The sequence below is a fragment of the Podarcis melisellensis genome, assembly GCF_964234715.1.
Source record: "Podarcis melisellensis genome assembly, chromosome: 7".
In the NCBI taxonomy this organism is placed as follows: Eukaryota; Metazoa; Chordata; class Lepidosauria; order Squamata; family Lacertidae; genus Podarcis; species Podarcis melisellensis.
The window spans coordinates 44,986,537-45,012,101 of record NC_138539.1 but is presented as its reverse complement, the minus strand read 5'-3'; the positions used below and the strand labels follow the sequence as shown (position 1 = coordinate 45,012,101).

General features: G+C 41.3%; 1 protein-coding gene and 1 long non-coding RNA gene across 5 annotated transcripts in view; one reads left to right on the top strand and one right to left on the bottom strand.

Annotated features, from left to right (window-relative positions):
* Nucleotides 1-17,331: 17,331 nt before the first annotated feature.
* On the bottom strand, nucleotides 17,332-18,295 carry LOC309373709. The gene is made up of 3 exons (XR_014170145.1): nucleotides 18,167-18,295; nucleotides 17,483-18,067; nucleotides 17,332-17,452 (listed from the first exon to the last, which is right to left on the bottom strand). It is a non-coding gene; the product is annotated as an uncharacterized lncRNA (long non-coding RNA).
* Nucleotides 18,296-20,169: 1,874 nt separating this feature from the next.
* The window catches only part of RBBP8 (RB binding protein 8, endonuclease), a 32,153-nt gene continuing 26,757 nt past the window's right edge, over nucleotides 20,170-25,565 (top strand). For all 4 annotated transcript variants that reach the window (XM_081918071.1, XM_081918072.1, XM_081918070.1 and 1 more), the window contains exons 1-2: nucleotides 20,170-20,305; nucleotides 24,688-24,730. In XM_081918071.1, coding sequence (XP_081774197.1) covers nucleotides 20,194-20,305; nucleotides 24,688-24,730 — 155 coding nt within the window. In that variant the 5' untranslated portion in view covers nucleotides 20,170-20,193. The remainder of the gene's footprint in view (nucleotides 20,306-24,687; nucleotides 24,731-25,565) is intronic.

Here is a 25,565-nt window from a genome sequence, read left to right as displayed (position 1 = left end):
TCACATTGAGTCACTCATTTTATTCCTGCCATTTCTCCGTTGTTGTTCCTTTTTACTGGAAAAACCTACAACATCCTGAATACCTGGAAATCCCCACTGTAACTCAGACCCTGACACGTGGCACAAGACGTTAATGTACCTTCACTGCCTTTTAAAAATGTTCTAAATGGACTGCCTATTCAGAGCTTGATCAGATGGGAAGTGTCATGATGATTTAGTGCGATCAGTATTACTCCTGTACCCTCTCCATCTTTGTAATCTCAGTGAAGGAGATTGTTATGAGGAGAAATTCTTGATGATTTTCACAGACCTTAGTGCATTGGATAACTATCTTCTGCAGCTTCATAATGCTGCAAAATAGTTCTTTTTTCCTACTAAGGAAAAGGCAGAGAACACTCCTTGTTCATTTAAGTAAGTAAATGGATGATGAAGAACAAAAATCCCAAGTCAAGCCAATCTCTAGACTAAATGGCAAATGAGTTAGCTGAGCAGTCCTGTCCACAGCACACTGCTGAAATCAGAACTCATGCTCATCTGTCCACAGGTTGCTATATTTCTTCCTTCAAAACAGCAAATTATCCTGGGTGGGGTAACATCTCTTATGATTATATGACAGAATTAAAATATTACTAGGCTATGTTAACCTCCTCTTCTGCCCTGGGGGTTTTGTTTAAGTGCTTGATGCCTTCTCCAAGCAAGAGATTATTAACAGACACCTTTCTCTTACATTTCATTTCTGGTGTCTTAAGTTGTGCATTAGGAAGTTCCTCTGAAGGCTTCATTAATCAGCTACAGGGTGTTCTCCACAGGTTTAGTCCATTAGGATACCTAACAGAGTTACAGAAATAAATTACAGGATGACCATGCAGATTCACAGTCCTTCATTTATGAAGTAACATTCTGTGCCATTCCCTTTCCCTGGGGAGACTACACCGTGGAACAGGAAAGGAAACGAAGGAAATGGTGTTCCCTCTATGCCCCATTCTGTTCCAAACAACAATGGCAGAGCATCAGCTGAGTACCTCAGTGGAAGGAAAACACATGTCTTCCATGCAGAACATCCCAGGTTCTAACTCTGACATCTTCATGGACAGCTGGCGGAAACCACTGCTGGTCACTGTAGAGAGGAGCCTCCTGTGTTCCTATGAGTGCAAGAATTTCACCTCCAGTGTGACCAGATTGGCGGGGTTGCAGGTGGCATGGATAAGGCAGGGGCTTTTCCTGACTTCACTCAACTAGCAGTAATTGTGGCAGAGCCTTGAATGAAAGGCAAACGGCAGGCAACTTGGACATAGGACTTTTTACCTCGGGAGTCCTTCATCCAAGCTGCTGCTGCTACCAACGCTGGAAGGTGAGCAATGGACAAGAACATAGGAAACACCCTCCCTCAGATCACAACAATGGTGTCAGCGTCTTGGATAACAACAGCCCAAATCCAAGTCACCAACACCAGTATCACGAGAGTCCGGAAGGGGTGCAGACATCCCTTACGGTAACTAAACCAGTGTTTTTGTACCTTTTATTTATTTGTTCTGCAAAGTCATTTTTCATACAGCTGTCCTGAATCATGACTAATCTTCCTTGTCATATATCAAGGACTAGATTCTTAATCCAAGCATCTGACACTTAACACATTTGCATCTGGAGATATTTGGAGTCCATATCCAATATAAAATGCTTTGGAATTTGTTATTGTGCCTAATTGTTTTAAATGTGCCTTCATGCTTATGAGTCAGAGGTAATTATGTAGAATTCTTCAGTCATTAAATGTTCAAATCTACAGAGAGGAGAAAACATTGGCTTTTATTACCTACATCTGTAAACGTGGCTTAGAAGGCCTCATGGTTTTTATCATGACACAATCACTGGCATGTTTTAGACTCTCACTGGCCCTTCTTTGGGAAAGACATGCTATCGAGACTTTGGTTATGAGTCAGCCCAGCTATGAAAACTGAAAAGATTTTTTTTGTTTTGCCAGTTAAGAAGAATGATAGTTATCAAATTAGTTTCGCCTAAGGACAATAATTTTCTACTTGTAAAGCAAAATTAATTGTTTAACTATTGGGTGGTCTGTTCTTTGTGTATGAAGGCCAACTATGTGTTTCAATATTTAAACAATTGTTCTTATTCCCAGACAGTTACATAAGAGTCAAACTGAGGGGCAGGTTTGAAATTGAAACTAAAGCATTTTGTTTCTGCTCAGAAGTGTTGCATACTTCATTTCTCTAATGTACCCTTTCCTGACCTGATGTCTCCCAGATATTATTGGACTGCAACCAGTGCAATTTTTCTAGAAAAGAGGTGCCAGAACTCACCATGAATGTGTCTCTCATTCTCTTAGAATGGCAATGGTACCCACCTGAGAGGTGCTGGAACCGAGTTCTCCCTGGATAAAAAAAACCCTGACTGCAAGTGCCATCAGCCTCAAACTACCATGGCCAAGGGTCAGGGATGATGGGAGTTGTAGTTCAACAACATCTGAAGGGCACCATGTTGGGGAATTCTGAGAATTGCATCTCTGTGCAGCAAATGGGGTTTCCTAACAACTCTTAGCACTCTTAAGAAATTACAGTTTCCAAGTGTCCTGGGGAGAAGCCATCCCTGTTTAAAGCAATATGATACTGCTTTAAATGTATAGTGCAAATGGGGCCTTTGTATGCCTGTTTTGCCCCTGCAAGTCTGTTTTTGCAAATAATGAAAATAATGTGGCTGGCCCAGTAATTTGAGCTCCATCACTCTGGAGAAAAAACCCCCCAAATGGTCATTTGTAAGTTCATGAACTTACATTCAACAAAGCTAAACTGCTGATCCAACACTGTGTCAATCTTTTGCTTTTCATGAAAATCAGTGTTCCACATCCTGTGCACAGATTAGAAACACCCAGATGCACATTTTCTCTCTAGTTTTATTTAATTACACTGCAGGTAAGGGAATCTAATTTCCTATGAAGTTTTATTGCCATGTTTTCCAGCTTGATAGCATTGCAGGTGGTTAATTGATATGTGAACTTGGCTGTGGGAGAAAAATAATAGGAGATCACCAAGTGAAGATGAGAGCCAAGTCTTAGATTATGTTGTGGAACACAGAAAGGATAAAGAAGCTTTACTGTAGATCAGAGATGGAGAAACTGAGGCCCTCCAGATGTTGAACTACAGCTCCCACCATCACTGCCCATTGGTAATGCTGGCTGCGACTGATGGGAGTCCAAAACATCTGGAAGGCCACAAGTTCTCCCTATTAATCATTCCTTCACCCCACATTTTTAAATGTATTTCCTTGTCACTTTCCAAATTGCCCCCCCCCCACTAAAAAAAAGTGGATTTATTGTGCCAGAACAACATTTGTGCAGATCTAAAGTTCTGGTGTGCACCTGAATCCCTCCCACAAAATAGTGACAGTCTGGAGCAGGCATAGGCAAACTTGGCCCTCCAGATGTTTTGGGACTACAACTCCCATCATCCCTGACCACTGGTCCTGTTAGCTAGGGATCATGGGAGTTGTAGTCCCAAAACATCTGGAGGGCCGAGTTTGCCTATGCCTGGTCTGGAGGCACCCCTTGTAATATAAAAAGTTAAAAGATTTTAGCAGGAAGCTACAGGACGTGCACTGATAGGAAATGAAGCATTTTTGTCTGCTCTGAAACTTTTGCAGCGGCAGAAAGTATTGAAAGTGGGATCGTGCATAACTGTCCCGATACCATCATGAGCACAAATCATAAGGAACGCACAAGGAAAAGGATGAGCCTTTATCCTTTGCAGCCACATGCTCACCAATAGGATGCAGGGACCATGATCTATACCAGCCATAACCATCTGTGAAATTCTAATTCATCCTAATCCAGTTGGATTACAGTTTTGGTCAAACAACTCAAACCGAAACCGAGGGCTCATTCACACTTCCACATGTGATTTCTTCCATTTGTCCCATGACTTCTAGGCACGAGCCTGAGAGGTTTTTCTTTTGTCCTGCCTCTTTCCCCAGGAAAACCCACTGTTTACCAACGAATTTATCTGCAGAAAACCTGATTGATCTTTGTTCCGATTCAGCAATAAACAGCGGGATTTCCCAGGGAAAGGGGTGGGGCAAAAGAAAAACCTCTCAGACCTATGCCAAGAAATCATGGAACAAACAGAAGCATGTATGAGCCCTGAGTTAATATTGACGTCTTTGGTGGTTAGGTTAGAAGCAGAGTGGTAGAACTTAGGGCAGCACACCATTTTTGTTATTTAACAGGATGGATAATAACTCGCAACACTGAAATTTCAGGTATCAACCCTTCAAAGAACTATTGAAAGACACAAGAAACAAAACCAAAAAAAGGTGGTATTAGTTGGATGAAGTGATACGGTAGACTACATTTTCATCACAGGTGTATGGAAAATGTAGGTAGTTTTCTCAAACTACAAGAGCATCATCGTGTGTGGAATAGATGAAAGACCCCTATACATTACATGGGATTTTTGCTTTCCTGTGATGCTTCTCATTCATGGAACCAAAATATTTAGAGCAGGGTCTCATATGAACTTCATGGAGAAAAAACACTCCCTGGTTTAGATGGGCCCTTCAAAACAGCAGCTTGAATTGTAGCCGCAACCTAACAGGCAACTGTTGCTATTTATATCTATATACTGTATTTATTTATTATCTTTACACTCCACTTTTACTGGCAATTTAATGGCTTATGGTGCAAAATTGCAGCCTGCCATGGCATGGTGAGATGGGACGCCAGTGGCGCTGTGGGTTAAACCACAGAGGCTAGGACTTTCCGATCAGAAGGTCGGCGGTTTGAATCCCCGTGCCGGAGTGAGCTCCCGTTGCTCAGTCCCTGCTCCTGCCAATCTAGCAGTTCAAAAGCACATCAAAATGCAAGTAGATAAATAGGTACCGCTCCGGCGGGAAGGTAAACGGCATTTCCGTGCGCTGCACTGGTTCACCAGAAGCGGCGTAGTCATGCTGGCCACATGACCCGGAAGCTGTACGCTGGCTCCCTCGGCCAATAAAGCGAGATGAGCGCCGCAACCCCAGAGTCGGTCACGACTGGACCTAATGGTCAGGGGTCCCTTTACCTATGACATGGTGAGAGGCAGCTTGTATTTGCACTGAATTTGCACATCAACACAGCTGGAAAGAAAGAGGGGAGTTAAGCTGGATGCCTTATCTTACTACACACCTGAACCATAAATTTTGGGGAGGGACACATAGGATTAGATTATCAATGGCCAGTTCCAAATTAGGGGCACCTTACCCTTTAACTATCAAACTACATACTGCAAAGGAAATATATATTAGATAGTTTTCCTAGATGTGGATGCTGTGCTTTTCAAATTCGTCATAAGAATATCAGGCATTTTTTGATGGCTACAGGGAAGTATGTCGTAAACGTTCCATAATGAGTCCTTGTAGATATGAATGTTTGTGCATACCTTTATTATGGGAGCAAGTCTGCACCTGTACCATTAACTTATTTTTCCTTAAGAAAGATTGTGAAACTAAACCCTTTCACCTTAAAACAAGTTGCTGTGTTGTGATAACTTCAGAAGCACAGAACTGTATCCATGGATTTAATGTGCAGAGAAAGAAATACCTTTACAACTAAGAAAATCTGTTTAAAATTATGCTGTCTGAAAAGCAGAAATGAAGACTTTATTTTAAATAGATTTCCCTCCCTAACTGCTATCACTATAATAACTTCAAAATGTTGCTTATATGAAGATACCATAATATTTACATTAACAGATGGACTAATAAGATAGACAAGACAGTTATTTGAGTAAAATCTCAAGCAAATTAATTATCCCTGTTATTTTGATAGTATCGCCATCTAGACTGAAATGAATGTATTCCATAACTATTTTTATAACATAGCCAGTCATCTGATGAATTTATTCCTCAGTGACATATTAAATCTGTATAGTTGAAAATATCAGTACTCTGCATCTGCAGTGTAATTAATACAAATAAACTGAAACAGAGAACCTCTTAATTAAAATTCTTAGCCTATTATTATTATTATTATTATTATTATTATTATTATTATTATTATTCCCCACCCATCTGACTGGTTTGCCCCAGCCACTCTGGGCAGCTTACAACATATATAAAAACATAATAAAACATTAAACATTTAAAAACTTTCCTATACAGGACTGCCGTCAGATGTCTTCTAAAGGTTGTATAGTTGCTTATCTCCTTAACATGATAGGAAGGCGTTCCACAGGGCGCCACTACTGAGGAGGCCCTCTGCCTGGTTCCCTGTAGATTTGCTTCTCGCAATGAGGGAACCGCCAGAAGGCCCTCAGCGCTGGACCTCAGTGTCCGGGCAGAACGATGGGGGTGGAGACACTCCTTCAGGTATACTGGGCCGAGGCCATTTACGGCTTTCAAGGTAAGCACCAACACTTTGAATTGTGCTCAGAAACGTACTGGGAGCCAATGTAGGTCTTTCAGGACAAGTGTTAAATACACAAAAGCATTTCATTTTAAAAATTAAAATTTGTTATCTTATCCCACATGTGATCACTTGACTGCTTCAATCAGTAGAACTTGCACCACTACAGGTTCAACATAATACCCATTCCACATTTGTTTAGCACCTGCACTTTGGAACTCCCTGCCTATTAAGATCAATCAGGGTCCTTCACTGCACTGTTTTTAGTGCCTGCTAGAAACAGTCTTGTTTAGACAAACCTACCCAGATGCTTACCCTACCTAGATGCCAGATGCTTACCCTATCAGATTCTACCCTACCTAGAAGGGACGCAGGTGGCGCTGTGGGCTAAACCACAGAGGCTAGGACTTGCTGATCAGAAGGTCAGCGGTTTGAATCCCCATGATGGGGTGAGCTCCCGTTGCTCAGTCCCTGCTCCTGCCAACCTAGCAGTTCGAAAGGACATTAAGTGCAAGTAGATAAAGAGGTACCGTTCTGGCGGGAAGGTAAACGGCGTTTCTGTGCGCTGCTCTGGTTCGCCAGAAGCGGCTTAGTCATGCTGGCCACATGACCCAGAAGCTGTACGCCGGCTCCCTTGGCCAATAAAGCGAGATGAGCACCGCAACCCCAGAGTCGGTCACGACTGGACCTAATGGTCAGGGGTTCCTTTACCTTTACCCAGATGCTTAGAAAGTTGAGGTAATTTCAATTTGCATTAGTATTTTAAGTTTTGTATGTTTTAATGTAGGGTACTGATTTTCTCTCTCTCAAATTTCTTATTTTTTTAAAAAAAACTTTGCAGCTTTTTATAATCGAGTGGTGTATAAATAAATATGTTTCATTTATTCATATATGCAGTTCTCCTTTCATTCATGAACCGCACATTTTGGGGGAGTTTAATTAGAAATGATTTTAAATATGAGCTTAGATATAAATCTAATTTTCCTTAACAGTCTTTTTAGATTGAAAGTTCTAGCAAGATTTGGTGTTCTAGAAATAGTAGCTTTATTGTTTTTCCACACCAAATTTCCATTCTCTCCCCCCTGCCCCCAATTTCAAATTGTCCAGACACAGTTCTGCAGTAATAACCTGTCATCTGGAAACCAGAGGGATGACAGTCTAAGCAGAAAAGCAATGGGTGTGAAAAGGGTTAAACACATACGTTTTCCTCTCCCTTGATATACACATGCTGTTTCCTTCTTCTAAACTGCCTTCTCCTCAAAACTGCTTTTTAATAAACTGAGCAGGATTTTAAATATATATATATATATATATTTGCATGTTATGTCTAGCTTAGCTCTCTAAATCTTCTCTCTCATCAGAATTACGGCACCTCCGGCAATTAGTGTTCCTCCTTATGACATAAGGTGTGACATTAATCCTACTCATTCTAATCCACTACATCATCAGAACCATTTCCTGCTGCACATTTAACTGAAAGTTTTCTATTCAGTTATACTGACCAAGCCCAACCCTGCTTAGCTGTAAGAAACAATAGCCTGAGGTGGTGTGGTTGCAGTGTAAATACTGCACATCTGTCCTCCCATCTGAGCTTTATTAGTTTCTGTGGTTTCTTCAAAGTTTGCTCCTTTTTTGAAATCATTTGCAAAGCATAGTTTTTGCATACTATTTTTATACATGCATTTGAATACCATTTAATAACCCTTTTCAAACTCTCATTTCTATTACACATGGAGGGGGGGGGGGTAAATGTTGCTAGGGCCAATTAAAGTAATAATGGCTAAATGATACAAGGTAAGCGAAGCGTGTACATAATTTATCATGTTCCAACTGCTAATCATTTGGCAACTGTTATTGTCTATACGTACAGCTTGAGATATGAACCAGTAGAAAAACTTAATTCACCTTTTTTTTTCTTCAGGTGTTTTTGGAGCAAGGATTTGTAATCATTAATGCCTGGCACTTAGCTACTTTTGAAGATCTTGCATATTGATTAAACAAGCTAATTTAGGTCTGGGACTTGCATACCAGTAATTATTGGTCACCTCTTGCTGCTAGTGTGAGTGTTACTGGCACTACACTTGAAGTAGTACCAGTGCTGTAACATCCTGGCCATGTATAGTAAGTAGTCTCAAGCACATGGAGGATATAAGCTCCAGTTCTAGAAATGGGGAATGGCATGTCATTCACAGAAAAATGTTAACTCGGGTAGGATTTTAAAATGTTACACAAAGGGAGCACATTGGTGGGTTTTTTGTCACTTTTCCTTTGCTCAGCAGCATAGGAAAGGGGGTGCAGTGGGTGTGGTCCGCACCGGGTGTCATCATTGAGGGGGGTGATGGAAAAAATATGTATTTTTAAAATAATTTTTTTAAAAAATGGTCTCATGACACTTTTTTTTAAAAAAAACTCCTGCACCCATGGCACCCCCCTTCCTACACCACTGGTAGCTAGGTGAGGCGGGGGGCACTGGGCGCCACACTGCGGGGCCTGCAGCATGCCTGAGCCACGTGTCTCTCCTGAGGGGGAGGCGGTGGGTTGACCACCTGCAAGCTCCACGCTGCTTTTTCGAGCAGTGTGGGGCTTGCGTCTGCCCACTGCCTCAGCCACTCTACAGCTGAGGGGGAGGCTGTGGAGAGGCTCCATGCAGTGCACTCTGCCTTGGCTAGCCCCACCCCCATGGGCAATTTGCCCCACCCCCATGGGCAGCTCGCTCCACCCCAGCTGCAGAACACACACACCGCACCAGGCACCCGAGTGGCTAGCTATGCTGCTGCCTTTGCTCCGAACTAGGGAAGCTAACACAGTGCCCTCCAGATGTTGAATTCCAACTCCCACAATCCCTGACCATTGTCTATTTTGGCTGTGGCTCATGGGAGTTGGAATGTCATGTTCCCAGGGATATCATTAAGGGCTAGAGTTGCTGGAAACCAGGAGTGTGTGGGGAGAGTGCTCTTGTGCTCGGGTCCTGCCTTTGAGTTTCCTATAGGCCTCCGATTGGCCGCCCGCCAGCATTTTAAGATCGCCCGGGACAGCGGAGAAGTCTCCGCTGTCCTGGGAAGGCAGGCGGGGTGGAAGCAAAGACTTTCGCCCCCGCCGGCCTTCAGAAGAGGTCGGGGGACAGACTGTCCCCGGACCTGGTCTGAAGGCAGTTTCCATAGGAACGCATTGATTGATTTTCAATGCATTCCTATGGGAAACCGTGCTTCGCAAGACGAAAAACTCGCAAGACGAAAAGACTTGCGGAACGAATTAATTTCGTCTTGCGAGGCACCACTGTACCGCCCTTCATTGAACAGCCACAGGGCATAAAAATACAAAGTGAAAACACAAAATATATAACATTGCGCCCCCACGAAAGCAAAACACAAATACCCTTTAACATATTTTAAAAGCCTAGTTGGATGCCTGGTGCCGAAAGGTAACATTAGAGGGAGGATAGCATGAAGTAACAGCTCATTCAACCAAAATGGCTGCTGTATTATTGTTTTGTTTTTGTGTTCCCTTCATCTTTCCTCTCATGGCCATTTTCGTTTTTCTGTTTTTGTTCCCTCCAGTTCTTCACTCATGGCTACCAAGTGTTTCTTTGCTTTTGTCTCCCATCTCTCCCTTCATGGGTGCTCCATCTCCCTCCCCATCTTTCCCTTCATGGTTACTCTGGTTTGTTGGTTTGTTTTTGAAGGGGTGGACCCCTCCCAATCTTTATGGCTTCTCTGTTTTTTGCTCCCCCTTCCTCCTTACCTTTCTTCCTTCCTCTTCCTTTCTTGGTGTCTGCTGGTGTCCAGTTAGAACACAGTAGGAGGGCCTCAGTAGAAAACATGCCCGCATATTCACAGTCAGTTCAGCACAGTGGGGAATGGAGAGCCTGGCACATGCCTTGGTATAATTTTCTGAGCACCACAGTACCTCCAAACACTGCATTGGGGATGCCAACCCTCAGGTAGCCTGCTACCCTCACTAAGATGGAGTTACCATCTTGTCCTTTACTCCAGGCAGCAAAATGTCTTGGGCGAGCTTTGGTATGCTAGGAAAGATTTTGCCCACGCAAGCCAAAGGTCTGGTTTCTTCAGGGAATACATCTGGATAGTATTTAACAATCAACTAACAGTGCATTACTGTAGTTGCTCAGTGAATTAATAGTCTGAAAAGGCCTTATGTAAGAATAAAACGTTCTAGGAATCACTGGAAATCATGCTGCCACTGTGAAAAATGCTGATTATATAGATCAATAAGAACATAGGGTTTGGTTAGAGTCCATTTCTTTACTAACTATGAGTTAAAGCGGATCTCTACAGGGCCATAAACCATATAAAGTGTAACTGTATTATAATGCTATGCACATTCTAATTGTCACCCACCTGTTTATTTTTATCTGAAATATAAAAATAACAAGTAAGAAAATAATGAAAATATTTTCTTATTTTTTATTATTCTTTTTTATTTCAGAATAAAACAAGAAGAAACAAAAATGTAAAAGCATAACTGCTTTTAAAACCTTCAATAGGCTGTAGCAGGATAGGAATTAGGAATATCTCACTGTCAGCAAATGATGTTTCAACAGATTTCGCTACTGCGTTTTACTTGTTTAAACACATATCTCTTCTGACCTGCCTCTCCTGCACACACCTTCTGTACCAAAGAAGATCATACGAAACACAACTCCAGAAAGTACCCCGGTGTTGTGCTACCTACACTTTAACCACATGTGAACAGAATAACTCTTCCACTACTTAATGGAGTATTCTCTACCCAGAACTTAAAAAAAAAAACCAAAACAGTTTTGTATTGGGTCCCAGATTTTGTTTTGACCATTTGTAATATTTAAATCTCATTTAATTGGGGGGGAAACAATTTTTATGGTTTGTTTCAAAGTGTTTACTTGCCTATCTTCCCGTTCATAAATGAAATGCATCTATCAACCACTTCATCTAGATATGTAATAATGAAGACTTTGCAACAATAGGATATTGCTGTATTTGATACGGATACAGCACTCCCCAACCCTCTGGTAAATTGTTTTGCTGGAGGCTACAACATTCTAAGTTGGGAGTTGGTGGAGGCGTGAATAATTCACCACTTACGAAGCTTCAGAGTTAAGTTGAGCCGCAGCATGTTGAGCTGCCCTTTGATGCATACTGGCTGAACAGGTTCCTGCTCTACCAAGGAACTGGTTTGACAGGCCTGTTATGCCAACAAATTCTGGTATGATTCCATGTCCCAGAGAATGCAGAAACCTGCCCAGCCAGTTAAATGAAAGACATATTAGGTTATCCATTGCACATTGTATATATCTTAGGTGCAGCAGAACTTCTCTCAGCATTCTGCACTGTGGTCCACAGTGGCTCCCTCATCCTACATGTGCTTGATGTTTATAAGCTCAGGGAAAAGCTAACAATAAATTATCACCACTCCTGATCAAAAGCAAAGTCACATTAACCTTTCACAATCACCACCAAAAGGTAAGTTTTTAAAATCTCCCTTTATTGTGCATTTTGTGTAGTCCTATCACATAATTTTTATGTTCTTATGCAGCATAGATGTATATTTTATTTCTGTGTTTCTTTAAAAGTATTACTCTTTTACTGTATCATATATGGCTACTGGTGACATCATTTTGCAGTTCCTTTTAGTGATTTTTTTATTAAGTTGGCATAGTAAGAACTGTAGGTTAGTGCACGAAACAGAAGTGGGGGAAAGGCCTAAATAATAGTGTTGCCACTGACTTGCTACATAAATTATGGCAAATCTCTTTCTTTCGTGTCTTAGCTTCTGTGTGTAGAATATGTGGTAAACACAATAATCTCACAATGGAACTATGATATGGTAAATGCTATGCATATGCTAAAATTGTATTTTACTTTCCACTGCCAACCCCCTAAATAATTTAATATTTTAGCACATAAAATGATCTTTCCAAAGTTTGATACGGCATAGCCATAATTTATATGCTGCATATTAAAAGGTCAAGTCCTTATTTGCTTTAAATAACAAATAGAAGAGGCTATCCAAAATTAGGATTCCCAAAACTGTAGTCCCACCTTTATGATCAGTTTAAAACCAAGGGATATAGATCTCAGTATATTCCCAGGTACAATGTCAAATAAGAATTAGACTTTGAAAACAAAGGCTATAGAATCTGGTAACTGATTAACTTACTGAACCTAAGTACTGTACTGGCTGAGCTGAATAGAAAGGAATGAAGACAGGTTTTGTCATGCCTGTTGGGACAAAATAACTTTTGTTTAAAGTAAATGTGACTCTTCCTATCCCCCTTTTAACTGGATTTTAAAAGAAAGATAGAAAATCCTCTAGTTGTTTCTCTTCTCAAGAAAGCTTGGTTTAAATAGGAATTTTAACAAAATAAATAGGAATTTTTCTAATGACGAGGCAAGTAAAAAGTAAAATATTGGAACCTTGTGGGCTATGTTTTAAAGTACTTTAACAGCTTGGTGCATTATGTGAGATCTAGCATAATCTCATAGAGGAAGTATCAGCTTGGTGTGTGCATATCCAAGTTGATGAACAGTTATCTTTGTTATTTCTTGGAAGAATGCCAGGTGTCTATAACAACTGATATAAAACTGAATGGCAGACTTAACAGGCCTTTTAAGTGTACAAAGCACAGCTAGATAGTATCATTGTAATGTTTGGGAAAATATGTTCTCATCAGTATAAAACTAATGACTTGTATCCAACTTAAACTCAGAGCAGACCCCCTGAAATTTATTGACTTCCGTCCTTTCTTAGAATTTAAGTGAATGGTTTCAGTGGGTCTTCCTGAATATGACTTTAATTGGCTATAACAAGCAATTTTTCTACTAGTTTCAATTTGTCTTATTCATAATTAATTTTAGTTGGATTGGAGCCTAAGAATTGTAAAAGAAAACTTGCAGATTTGGGCAGTTTACTTGTTTCACACATTCAGATTTTGAGAGATTTCATTTAAAAAACAAACAACTATGAGTTTTTAAAATTAATGTATATTTTGGAAAGTAGAACATGTTTGTATGTATTCCCAATGGTTGTGATCCACAGTTCTTAGTACCCAGGTTTCCTACTGCATAGGAAAAGTTTGCAACAGAGTGAAGGATTCTGAGCCAAGATTACCCTGCTCTTATATTGGTCCACTGTGCTGGCTTGAGTCAAGTCCTTCAGCATGTGGGGGTAAGACTCACAGGGCTCAGGGCTACATGCTTTCTGTTTGGCCCTCAATCTATTTAACATGCAATAAAACCTTGCCTATTATCTACACTTAATAGTTCTTCATATAAAAGTACTGTATGACAAAGTAATGGAACTTTGTAGGCAAAGCACATTTGGGGTACCACCAGTAAACGGCAGCAAATTACCAGTTACCTAATTTATTGTGTGTTTTATAGCTATGGTTTAAAAATGAGCTTGTGTGTGTGTTCTTATTTGCTGTTTTGCAAAACTTAGACTTTTTTTAAAAAAAGAAAACTGATTTTGTGTATGTAAAAGCTATACACATAACAAATAGTTTGGATTTTCTGCCTCAAATCCCAGATTTCAGTTGTTTTCAGCATTTCAGCTGTCATGCAAAAATCCATGCCATCAGCTTTGTGTAATTAACATGCCTTTTATATAATGGGGACAGGAGCTGCTCCCCAGACAGCATGGCAGATCAGTTTTTCATTTCAGTAGGTTATGGACTGTTGTTTCTATGGCATGAAGGAAAGGCCTGTTATGATGTTTCACCTGAAGGATGTTTTTCAATATTGACTTATAACTGTATCTTCCTCATAGAAACAAGTGAAATATTTTGGCATGCAGCTCTGCTGTAAAGCAGCAACATGCCCACATTTATTATAAAATATGCTTTCTTCATGAACTGATACAAAAATAATTTAAACCAAAAACTGAGAACCATGAGAACGGAGAACTTTTAAAGCCTTCTGCTAAAATAATATTCACTTAGGGAAGAGTAAATGAGGGTAACAAAACCGACAAATTATTGTTTATTTAATATCACTGATCATAATAAAATAACTAACCCTAGATAATTATCCATAGGTATTCTCACACAGTAGTTTCATGTTATATTTGAGTAGTCATCCACATATTCTCACCCACCACCATTCTGTTTCCATGAATGCCTTCCACAATATTCTTGGGGATTACTAACTTTTACTATTAAAGCAGTAGAAAATTACATTCTGGGGGGAAATGAAGATTCCTTGGAAGTTTGTTAGGGTTCCTTAATGGGGATACCTGTCAGAGCAAACTGTTTCCTGAAAATCAGCTTCTGTCTTACTACCCTCAAACATGCTTTTCACCCAGAGTGAATAACACACTGGGGGAAAGCCATCATTGCCTTATAATATCAACAGAGCAACCTGTTGCATCATTTGAAATGATTAACTGTGTGCTACATAAACTGTGGTCCACAGACCAGCCGTGGTCAACAAACTTCATACAGATAATCCACTGTGTCTGCAAAAATACTATTAAAAACCCTACAGCATCTAGCACACCACATTACAGTTGCTACAGCATGCAGGAAAAACTATTAAGTGGCCTGCCAAGACCCTCAGCAATTTTCAAAGGGTTCATGGGGGGGGGGGCTTTAGGAACCACTGCACTACAATGTCTTAGTATTCATGTTCGCTTTCACTTCAGATGTATCTCCTACATTCTGCTCTGATAATAAATAAGAACATAGAAAGCTGTTTTACATCAGGTTCTATTATTTGTTCATCTGGCCCAATATTGTCTATTTTGAATGGCAGTATCTTGCCAGGGTCTCTAGTAGAGGTATTCCACAATGACCTAGTTTGTACATCATAGTAAAACATGGTGAATATGAAGATGCTTAGGAGGATTCTCATAAGAGCCCTATTAGATCATACCAAAGGCCTATCCAGTGCATCTTTCTTTTCTTACAATGGCGAACCAGATGTCCCTGATAAGCAGGACTTGAGCACAATAAATTGTGTCTTGCACATTATCCCCAGCAACTGGTTCCAAAGGCATACTTCCTCTGATGCTAAAGGTAGGGTATAGCCATCATGACTAGTAGCTGTTAATATGTTTTACTGTATATGTATTTTATTACATTTTATATGTTGTGTTATATTTTACAAAATATTATTTATAAATAATAATCTTCATTGTGCCTTTCTGGTCTGTTATGCACCTCCCTGAAGATGTGTGGAGGAGACAAAACATGATCCGTGACATAACTATAAGGGCAAAGCATAATTAATGGTTTCTCTCTCTCATAATCAGCAAGCCATGAACAAATCTTGGAAGATTATGGTATTTTGAGAGTGAAACATACCACAGGGCCTGGTTTGGATATAATGCTAAATCAGGGACCATGGTTTGTTTCCTCTGCACACTAATAGGGCTGGTACAAAACAAACAAAGTAATTAACTATGGTTTGTGATGCTGTGCAAGTGATGCCACAACCTTCTTTTATCTGGAAATGCCAGGGATTAAACCAGGGACTTCACAGCATGCAAAGCATGAGCTGTGGCCTCTTCACTAATTGCTAGGGGCTAAATGTTAGAGACTTTGGAAGGATCTTAAGCCTAACAAATCACACAAACAAAAATTTAAAAGAATGCCCTATATCCCTCAGTGGCAGTACCTTACAGTTCTTTACCTTGGACAAGCACCCAAAATTACTTCCCCTTTTAAATTGAAATTTACACAAACTTTCTTTGAAATGTGACATTGCAGGAAAGAGTGGTATTTAAAAAGTTTGGCACTGGCCTACATTTCTTTTATTATTAGCCAATTTGGCTTCTGATTTTAGAAGTCTAAGCAGAAGCTAGCTTAAAGAGCTTTCCTAGGGAGTACAGCTAGGTTCAAGTGACAATTGCACAATTTCACTTGTAGTTATCTGTTAATATTGCAAGCAGATCAGGGTTAACAACGGTACGGAGTTCAGGGTTCATGAAAACAAGCAGAGCAGATTCCAGGAAAGTAGCAAGTTGCATAGTTCATAAGAATGATACTTTATTGAGGAGGGAGAAATGAAGTATCGAGATCCCAACCAACTTTTATATTCTGACACAGCACCTTTGCCCTATGCAGCACCTGTCAATGTCTGCGTGTCTTTCTGCTTAGATAGATAAAGTCCATATCTTTGTAGGAAAGTAGCCTTTTACTACGAATCATCCGTATAACAAGAGTGTATGCACATCTCACAAAACTTAAATGAATGCATTGAAAACATTCTTTTCAGTAGTTTTTATCACCTCCAAAGGTGAACAATTTCCACACACTCAGTTCCACACTCCCTTATTTATTGTTTATCCAATGAGGAAGAGGGACGCAGGTGGTGCTGTGGGTGAACTTTTAAAGACAATCTTTCTCAGGCATATTGTCACAATCAGTGTTTCTTCATGAGCCACTGTCACAGTTTAAAATCCAAGCATCAGATACTTCCTCAGTGGTTGGTTGGTTTCACCAAGGCCAGTTTTATTACCCCTGCTGAGAATATGACCCCAATAGTTTTAAGCATAAATACTCTTAAAAGGATGGGACGCGGGTGGCGCTGTGGGTTAAACCACTGAGCCCAGGACTTGCCGATCAGAAGGTCGGTGGTTTGAATCCCCACGACGGGGTGAGCTCCCGTTGCTCAGTCCCAGCTCCTGCCAACCTAGCAGTTCGAAAGCACGTCAAAGTGCAAGTAGATAAATAGGTATCGCTCCAGCGGGAAGGTAAATGGCGTTTCTGTGCGCTGCTCTGGTTCGCCAGAAGTGGCTTAGTCATGCTGGCCACATGACCCGGAAGCTGTACGCCGGCTCCCTTGGCCTATAGAGCGAGATGAGCATCGCTGGACCTAATGAGGAAGAAGGAATAATGTCCCCTCCAGGGCTTCTCCTTTTCCCTTCCCCCACTTTGTTGCCCCAAATTGAAGAGTCCAACATGAAAAGGGTGAAGAACTTTAAACTAGTGTTTCTAATAAACAGTAATGAATAAATTATGGCATTTGTTCTATTTGAAGCACCCCGTTTGCAAAATACTGACAGTATTTTGATTTGGCAAAAAATGTTCAATAAAAAGAAGTGCAGATGCTTTAAGTTGCTTTGCGACTCCTAGTTGCTGGGTTCTCTCCTACCCACCCCCGTCGTTGCTTCTCTACCGGGGCAAACACTAGACAAGCATGGTGAGGAAAAAGTGGACCTGCTGCCTTAAGTAGGGAAGGGCAGTAACTCTTGTGGCAAAGCATCCGCCGGGAGTACAGAAGCGCCCAGCTTCAAACCCCGAGACATAGCGCCTGCCTGAAACCCTGAGAACCGCTGCTGCCAGTCAGTGCAGGCTACGCTGAGCTAGATGGACCTGCGCGGGGGGGGTAGGCTGGTCCAGAGCTTCCTGCGCTACTTCAGATGGTCCGCCAACAAATAGCCCGCCAGGAAGAAAGCGGGAAGAGGGGAGTCTTTTCTGGCAAGGAGGGAAGGAAATCCCCCTCAGAGGCGGAGAGCAGGAGAGTCGCCAGCGCAGCCTCCGGCCACCAGGGGCAGCTCCGTCCCGCCAAAAGCACCTCGGCCGAGCCGGTCGCAGACGCCGGGGGAGAACAAACAGAAAACGAAGCCGGTCGGAAGGCGGGCGCGGCGGCCAAGTATGACCCCTCCGACTTTCCGTTTCTCTTTCCCGCCGCTTGCCTCCAGCCACCGAGCAGCTGCCTCAGGTAACAAGAGCGCGCCCGGCTGAGGCGGAGCTCCCTCCCGGCCGCTTGACTCCCCCCCCCCCCGGCGCCTCTTTCTTTCCGGACTCTTGTAAGCCTCCTCTTCCTCCATAGCCCGAACTCGCATACCTCCGCCCTGTGTCCCTCCGCAACCACAGCGAGCCAACCAAAGATGCCGCCACCGCCGCTTCTGCGGTTAAACTTGCCCGACCTCAGCGCGGGAGCAGGAACAAGGAGCCCCGCCCCATAAACTAGTCCGACTCCGGTTTTGAGGCTGGGCCTTGGGAGCTGGGGGCAACCTTGCGCGGGAGCTGGGAAAAAAGAGGACCCTCCTCTTCCCCTTCCTATCACCCTTTTGAAAAAGCCGCTCTTTTCAAACTCCGAAGGAGCGCGCGCGCTGCGCTTTCCGGGGGCGGGTCCGCGTGTCACGTGGAGGCTTTGTTTTTGTCCCCCCCCTCCTCTTCCTTCTTTCACCCACCAGCCGGGTAGCTGGCAAAGAGCTTCAGGTCAGGCCACGTGCTGAATGAAGAACTTTCCTTCCTATATCGCTTTGCCCTGCATCTTGTTCGATGTTCGCCTCTTGCAATGCTACTGAAGCTGCAAAACAAACCCATAGTTTTCTGGGCTGTGTTGAACGCACAGGAGCTCTGTGAGGTAGATATGGGGCAGGGGCGAGGGGAGTTTATTTATCTGTTTTACTCTTTTAACTGCCAGATGTGGAGAATATAGGAAGATTTTTAAAGCTCAGCTGTGATCTGTTTAACTTCAAATCGTGTGCTCTGAAAGGGAGGCGGAGGGGGAATCTTGCACTGAAATGAGTGTCTGTAAAAGCAGGAGTATGTGGCCTTTCAGGCATTGTTGGATACCAGCAGCGTTGGAAACTCCAATTATTCTAGGCAGTGCTTTTTTCTGGGGGTACGCAGAGGGACCCATACCCCTAAACATTCTGTGAATCTTAAGTTTGGCCTCATTAAGGGGCAGTATTTCAGTATGAGTAGGAAAATGAGAGTACCCCTAAACATTTTTAAAGAAAAAAAGCATTAGTTCTAGGTGCATTTTTGCAACTGGGAATTTCATAAGCGCAAGCAGTTCCTGAGCTCTGGGTGCAGTAATGCACCTGCTGGTGAACTTCTGGACTATCCTTAAAATATCAGTAGAACTTTAAAATGGTCTTAGTCTTGGTTTTTACTTCCACAGAAAAATGGCACAAGTGAGGCATGTTCACCAGTGAGGGCGCGGCAAATCAGTCTCTGAACAGTGTGAATTGGTACTTATAGAAGGAAATTGCATGTCATGTACTGGAAACAGTCTTTCAATTACCTTGAAATACCTTGTACCTATTAACAGATGGATGACTGCTATTCTGTTGCAGCAGAAACAACAAGGACCCTTGTAGCACCTTAAAGATGGAACACATTTATTATTGCATAAGCTTTTATAGACTAGTGTCCATTCCATGCATCTGTTGAAGTCATATGCCTCAGTGATTGTATTAGTTTTTAAAAGTGCCACAAGACTGTAGTTGTTACTTGTACCTGATGCCCTGGGCACTAGGCTACAGGTTCCAGAGGAAACAAGTTAATTCAAGGCCACTTAGCTTGAGCTAATTACTATTCAGGCTATACAAGGGTATCATCATCATCACCATTCACTTCGTTTATGTACTGCTTTTCAGCCCAAAGGCCCCCGCAGCATATTAAAGCAAGCTATGCAATAGAATACAGTAACATGCCATAAAGGAAATTATGCAGTAGAATACAGTAGCATGCCATAAATCAATCAGCAAGTAAAACAATCAGCAAGTAAAACAATACAAGGCAATAAAATTGTAGCATACAGACAAAAGAAAGACTTCCTGAACTAGAAGATTAAAGGATGCTGTTACCAAATGTGCATACCTGTATGTAAGAATAAAACATCCCCGTATTGCTTCCCCTGCTGGAAGAAAAGGAGCTTAAGGGAACAAGAAAGCAACCATGTGTTTTTCCAGCTGTTGCAAGTCATACACTGTAAATGTTTTCAACCTGTCATTGCAGGCATCTAATTTTCTTTTTAAAATAAATCAGCGGTGTGATGTAAAACTAAAAGAGTGGCAAACAGCAAGAACTGCATAAAGACAAGTGAAACACTCAAAACAGAAAACACAAGATGAGCACCTCTGGAGGAACTTGTGGAAGTCCAAACTCCACAGAACCTGCTCCTGATTACTTCAAGGAATTGTGGTCCAAATTGAAGGAATGCCATGATAAAGAAGTAAAAGGTAATATTATGGTTGCTGATCTATAACAGGCCAGTGTGTTTACCAAATAAATACATCATAATTAGCTCTTGATCAGCTGGTATTTGTGCCTTGTTCAGAGAACATTTGGTGAAAACATAGCAAGATGTTAATCATGTGGTGGGGTGTGTATGATAATTGCGGATGAATGTGGGTTGATGTTGAGTTGATATTGTTTGACTAGACCCGATCTTTTCAATGTTCAGTTCCTTAAGCAGAATGTTTTGTACCTAGACATACTGAAGTTTTGAACACTCTAGCAACTGAATAATCTTAAAATAAGATTTCCTGGTTTATCAGTCTTTCTCCTGCTGGATTTTTTACAATGAACTGCGAAACAGAGTTAATATTTTGCAGAATGCTGATGTAGTTTCCAGTCTAAATCCTCACCAGAGTATCTATGATGTAGAAATTGAGCAAGGTGTATGGTGTACATGATAAGTATTTTCTAGCTGTTGTTCTTGGAATATAGAAGTGACAATGAAACCACAAGAGGTTCTTTATGGAGACCCTGATGGAGCTAATCATGCAGAACAAATCTATGCATTTTAAGTGAGAACTTAGTCCCTTTCAATTGGACATAGACTCCTGTGTCTTATAAGATTGCAGCCCCAGTCTCATAAGAGGAGATATATCTTACACACATGCACACATGCCAGAAGTAGCAGCTGTGAGTCTTCATGCATTTGCATTCTATATGCAGACAGAATTATGCAACTCATTCCCAGGAATGCCAGCAATATTAACAGGCAACATCAGAGTTGTTGTTATTATAGAGTTGTTGTTATTATTATTATTATTACAATTAATTTATTAATTGCCTTCCAAACTCCCGTCTCAAGGCAGTTTACACAGAAGATAATTAAAAACGGGTAAAAACAACAACTATATTTAAGGGGCAGGAAGAAAAGCAACAGCTGATTTCGCTTAGCAAACTAGGCTATACAGTACAATGGTACCTCGGTCTACAAACAGTCCTGTTAACAAACTATTCGAGAAACGAACTCTGCAAAACCAGAAGTAGGTGTTAGTGAACTTTGCCTCGGAAGACGAATGGTGGAAGGGCACCGGTGGCGGGAGGCCTCAGTAGGGAAAGCGTGTCTCGGTTTAAGAATGCTTTGGTTTAAGAAGGGACTTCTGGAACAAATTAAGTTCGTAAACCGAGGTACCACTGTATTGGGGAACAGATACATCCAAATAACAGGCTGTGTTTTGCCTGTTGCAGAAAATGCTGTCCAAGCTACTAGGGATACCAAGGATTGTAGCAGGTCAGATTTAAATCCAATAGAGAAAGTGATATCTGGGAATGTTGCACATAGAATAATTAAAACAGCCCAGGTTAATGCATTCAACATAGCAGAAGTCTACACTTCCTTGCTGCAGTTACCCCTACCCTCTCACTTGGATTAAGGGAGCCTGATAAAAGATGGGGTGTGAGAGGCATAGTAATTTCCTCAATATATTTTACCTTCTATAGGCCACAAATCATTTACTGAACTTACTAGGTTTATTAGCTTTAATCCTTTTGGCTCACTTCATTCTTCAGCTGAGTTTTTACAGTGGGTGGAATGTCGTCAGTGAGGCACATGCTGAGACATCATCAACTCAGGATTTTGCAATCTAAGGAGTGCCTTTATGTCATTAAGCCAAATAACAGAAAACTTAAGTAAAAAAAAAATCTGTCTAATGTTCTTTTGCAGTTTGGAATAATAAAAACTTGGGGATGACCTTTCAAAAATACATAGGCTGTATCTTCTTGGAAATAGGTCCCCCTGGAATAAATGACGCTGAATAAATCTAGTTAGATTGACTATGGGTGTGTCAGTGCAGCCTTGCCATAAGGCAGATTTTTTCATGCCTAAACCTTTGTTTCTATGTTCTACACAATGATTAGTAAAGTTAGATGCTGCATGAGTACATCAAAGACATGCCTGAAGGATAGTTAATTTTTGCAAAAGGTGGGGTCCCTCCTATAGCACTGGGTACAGTGATATTTAAGACACATCAAACACAGACTTGCCTGGACTTTGCTTGTTTCTGAAGTCTATAAATATGAATTAAAGCTGACTCATGAATTTTGAATTCTAAATGTCAGCAAAATTGACAGTAGCCAGAGAAATAAGTGCCTGGTGCTTACACTGGTTGTACTGTGTCATTTTGTTGTTTTTCCATGTGCAAACTTCATCCTTGTGCTACCAAGAAAATAATCAAATGATGATGATATGTTTCTTCTAATTTTTAACAACATCTTTTGGAGGAAAATACAGTCTAATAAGTTGCATACTACACTTAGTGCTTCAGACGCAACCTTCATTGCATGTCACAACTTTTCTCTCTGCTTTGGTTCATAGCTTCAATTAGACAAATTTATTGTTGTATGATGATGAACTCACAAGCCTGGTTATCAGAATAAAAGCACAGGATATTAACATGGTTATGAAAAACCTTCCCAGAAGTTATGCTAAGGATGGAACTACAGTGGTACCTCGGTTTTCGAACATAATCTGTTCTACAAGACCATTCGAGTTCCGAAATGTTCGAAAACTGAAACTCAATAGCTGACAGCTAGGCTTCAGGGTCTTGCACTCAGCGGAAGCCACGTTTCCTGTTCGACTTCCGAGGTGCGTTCGAAAATTGAAGCATTTACTTCTGGGTTTACGGCGTTCAAGTTCTGAAACGTTCGTCAACGGAGACGTTCGAAAACTGAGGTACCACTGTATATATTATGTCAGTGTAAGGGAGGAATTGGCAAACCTTTCCCTTGTAATCCATCCCGATCGCTTCCCCTCCCCCCCCCAACATTCCACACACGCATCCGACTCTGAAACCTGAAATAAATCAAATTGGGTGACGTGGGTATGTGTGTGAAGTACAGGGAAGAGGGTTGTGGAGGAGAATCAGTGGATGAGCATGGATAAGACAACTCACCACTCACCCTCCAGTTTCCCCCACAAATGCCCAAACATTACTGTTGAACAGTAAACACTCATTTGGGAAATGTGTGTAATGTGTAGTTCCACCCTTTGCAGAATTTCATAGGTTATAATTCAGTTTAATCTAACCTAAATGAAAACTGTGTGCGCAGCAAGCTGGCAGATATAAGTAAGTGGTAAATCTTACTCTTCCCATGCATTTAATGGGTATTGGTCTGTGTTCTCTGTCTCTCATACATTTTTTTGGAAGACACAAGGCTGTTAAGGCAAGTTTACTTACTTTTTAAAAATCTCATTAGGACTAATATGATTTAAGCACAAATACTACATCTTTGATGGGTTATGAGGCAGTCTGTTTTATTGAAAGAATAGTGGAGAAAAAAATATAATACAACAGACTTCATACCCGAATTCTAATTTATTGATTTAGGATTGCTCCAGAAAGATTTCTGAAATATTCTGATAATTCCTGAATTCAGGCGAAGTAGTATTACTATACTTTTGCCTTCGTAGTACAGCTTATTCAGTAGCAACTGAGGCTGCTAGTGTTAAAATACCAAAACCTGTGCCAAACAGACTACCTGTTCTTACAGGAGCCTCATTGTTGTGCAGTCTCATTCCTTCTGATGGGTGTGGAGAAGGATTAAAGTAGAGCACTTTATTAGGGGTCTTAATTCCAGATATCTAATTGTGTTGCCAAATTGCAGCCACATTTTAAGAAAAACTATTTCCTAACTGATCTACATGATCAAGCATATTTGAGTGCTTAAAGAGATAAGAGCCCTCCTTTCCTGTCTTCCCTTAATTTTTCTTTTGAAGTCATTTTCATGCATTTTCTATTTTGCCTTTCTTCTGTAATGGGACATGGCATTAATGTGTGGTATGACTGTTGCTTTCAAAACAGAAGCATGAGCTCTGGTGAATTTGATTTTTTAAAAGCAATCAGTAGTAGTCACCATTCATCCAGCTATGGTTCAGGAATGTAACAGCCTTGATTACCGGGATCAATAAATTTCGGCCAGCCTTAGTAACTAGCCCAAAAAAAATGCCCAGAACCCTGACCAAGGGGAGTTGGCGAAACAGAAGAGTGAAATATTTCTTGCATTCATGTTGCACCAATTCTCTTTTCCATCTGGAGTGCTAGCAACTTCTTAGCTAGATTTCTATAATGTGCTTTTTTTCAGGGCTACCCTTGGAGACAGCATCCTAGGAACCATTGGTTCATTACCTTCTTTTGAGAACTGAAGTAACTGAAAAACAAACTATAAATTTCTGAAATAACTTCTTCAGAACAATAACCCTATAATTTAGCTCCAAATGTATGCATTTGTTGGTAGTTTCTACATATACATATAAAGACATTATTCTTCACTAATTTGTATATGGGAGTTCAAAATATAAATTATTGCTTTTCTGTTTCTCTTTCATTAGGATTACTGGCAAAGATCACCAAGCTGAAAACAGAAAGGTGTTTGTAAGTATCTCCTCATATGCTATAATTCTTAATTTGATGGAAATAGTTGCATTTACTAACTGGTCCTCAGAGGCTGGTTTTTCAGACAGAGCCTACTATCTCCTTTTCTAGGAATGATAAAGCAAAAGGTTAAGGACAATATTGCAGGGATTGTAATAGAGGCAACATTTCTTATGTTTAGCAATCAGTTACATTAAAACTGCAGTAGTATGCACACTTTCTTTGGAACAAGTCTCATGGAACTTGGTTGAATTTACTTCTAAATTCATCAAGTCTTGCTGAATCAGAACCAGCATGATTTCTGCAAGGGTAAGTCCTGTCTTGGGACGCAGGTGGCGCTGTGGGTTAAAGCCTCAGCGCCTAGGACTTGCCGATCGAAAGGTCGGCGGTTCGAATCCCTGCGGCGGGGTGCACTCCCGCTGCTCGGTCCCAGCGCCTGCCAACCTAGCAGTTCGAAAGCACCTCCGGGTGCAAGTAGATAAATAGGGACCGCTTACCAGCGGGAAGCTAAACGGCGTTTCCGTGTGCGGCTCTGGCTCGCCATAGCAGCGATGTCACGCTGGCCACGTGACCCGGAAGTGTCTCCGGACAGCGCTGGCCCCTGGCCTCTTAAGTGAGATGGGCGCACAACCCCAGAGTCTGTCAAGACTGGCCCGTACGGGCAGGGGTACCTTTACCTTTAAGTCCTGTCTCACTAACCTTGTAGAATATCAGCAAGGATGTAGATATAGGTGTACTTTTAAAACGCCTTTGATAAAGTCACTTGTCAAAGCCTTGAATAAGCTTTGGAGTTAAGGAATAATAGAAGAGGTCCGCTTATGGCTCTGTAACTGGT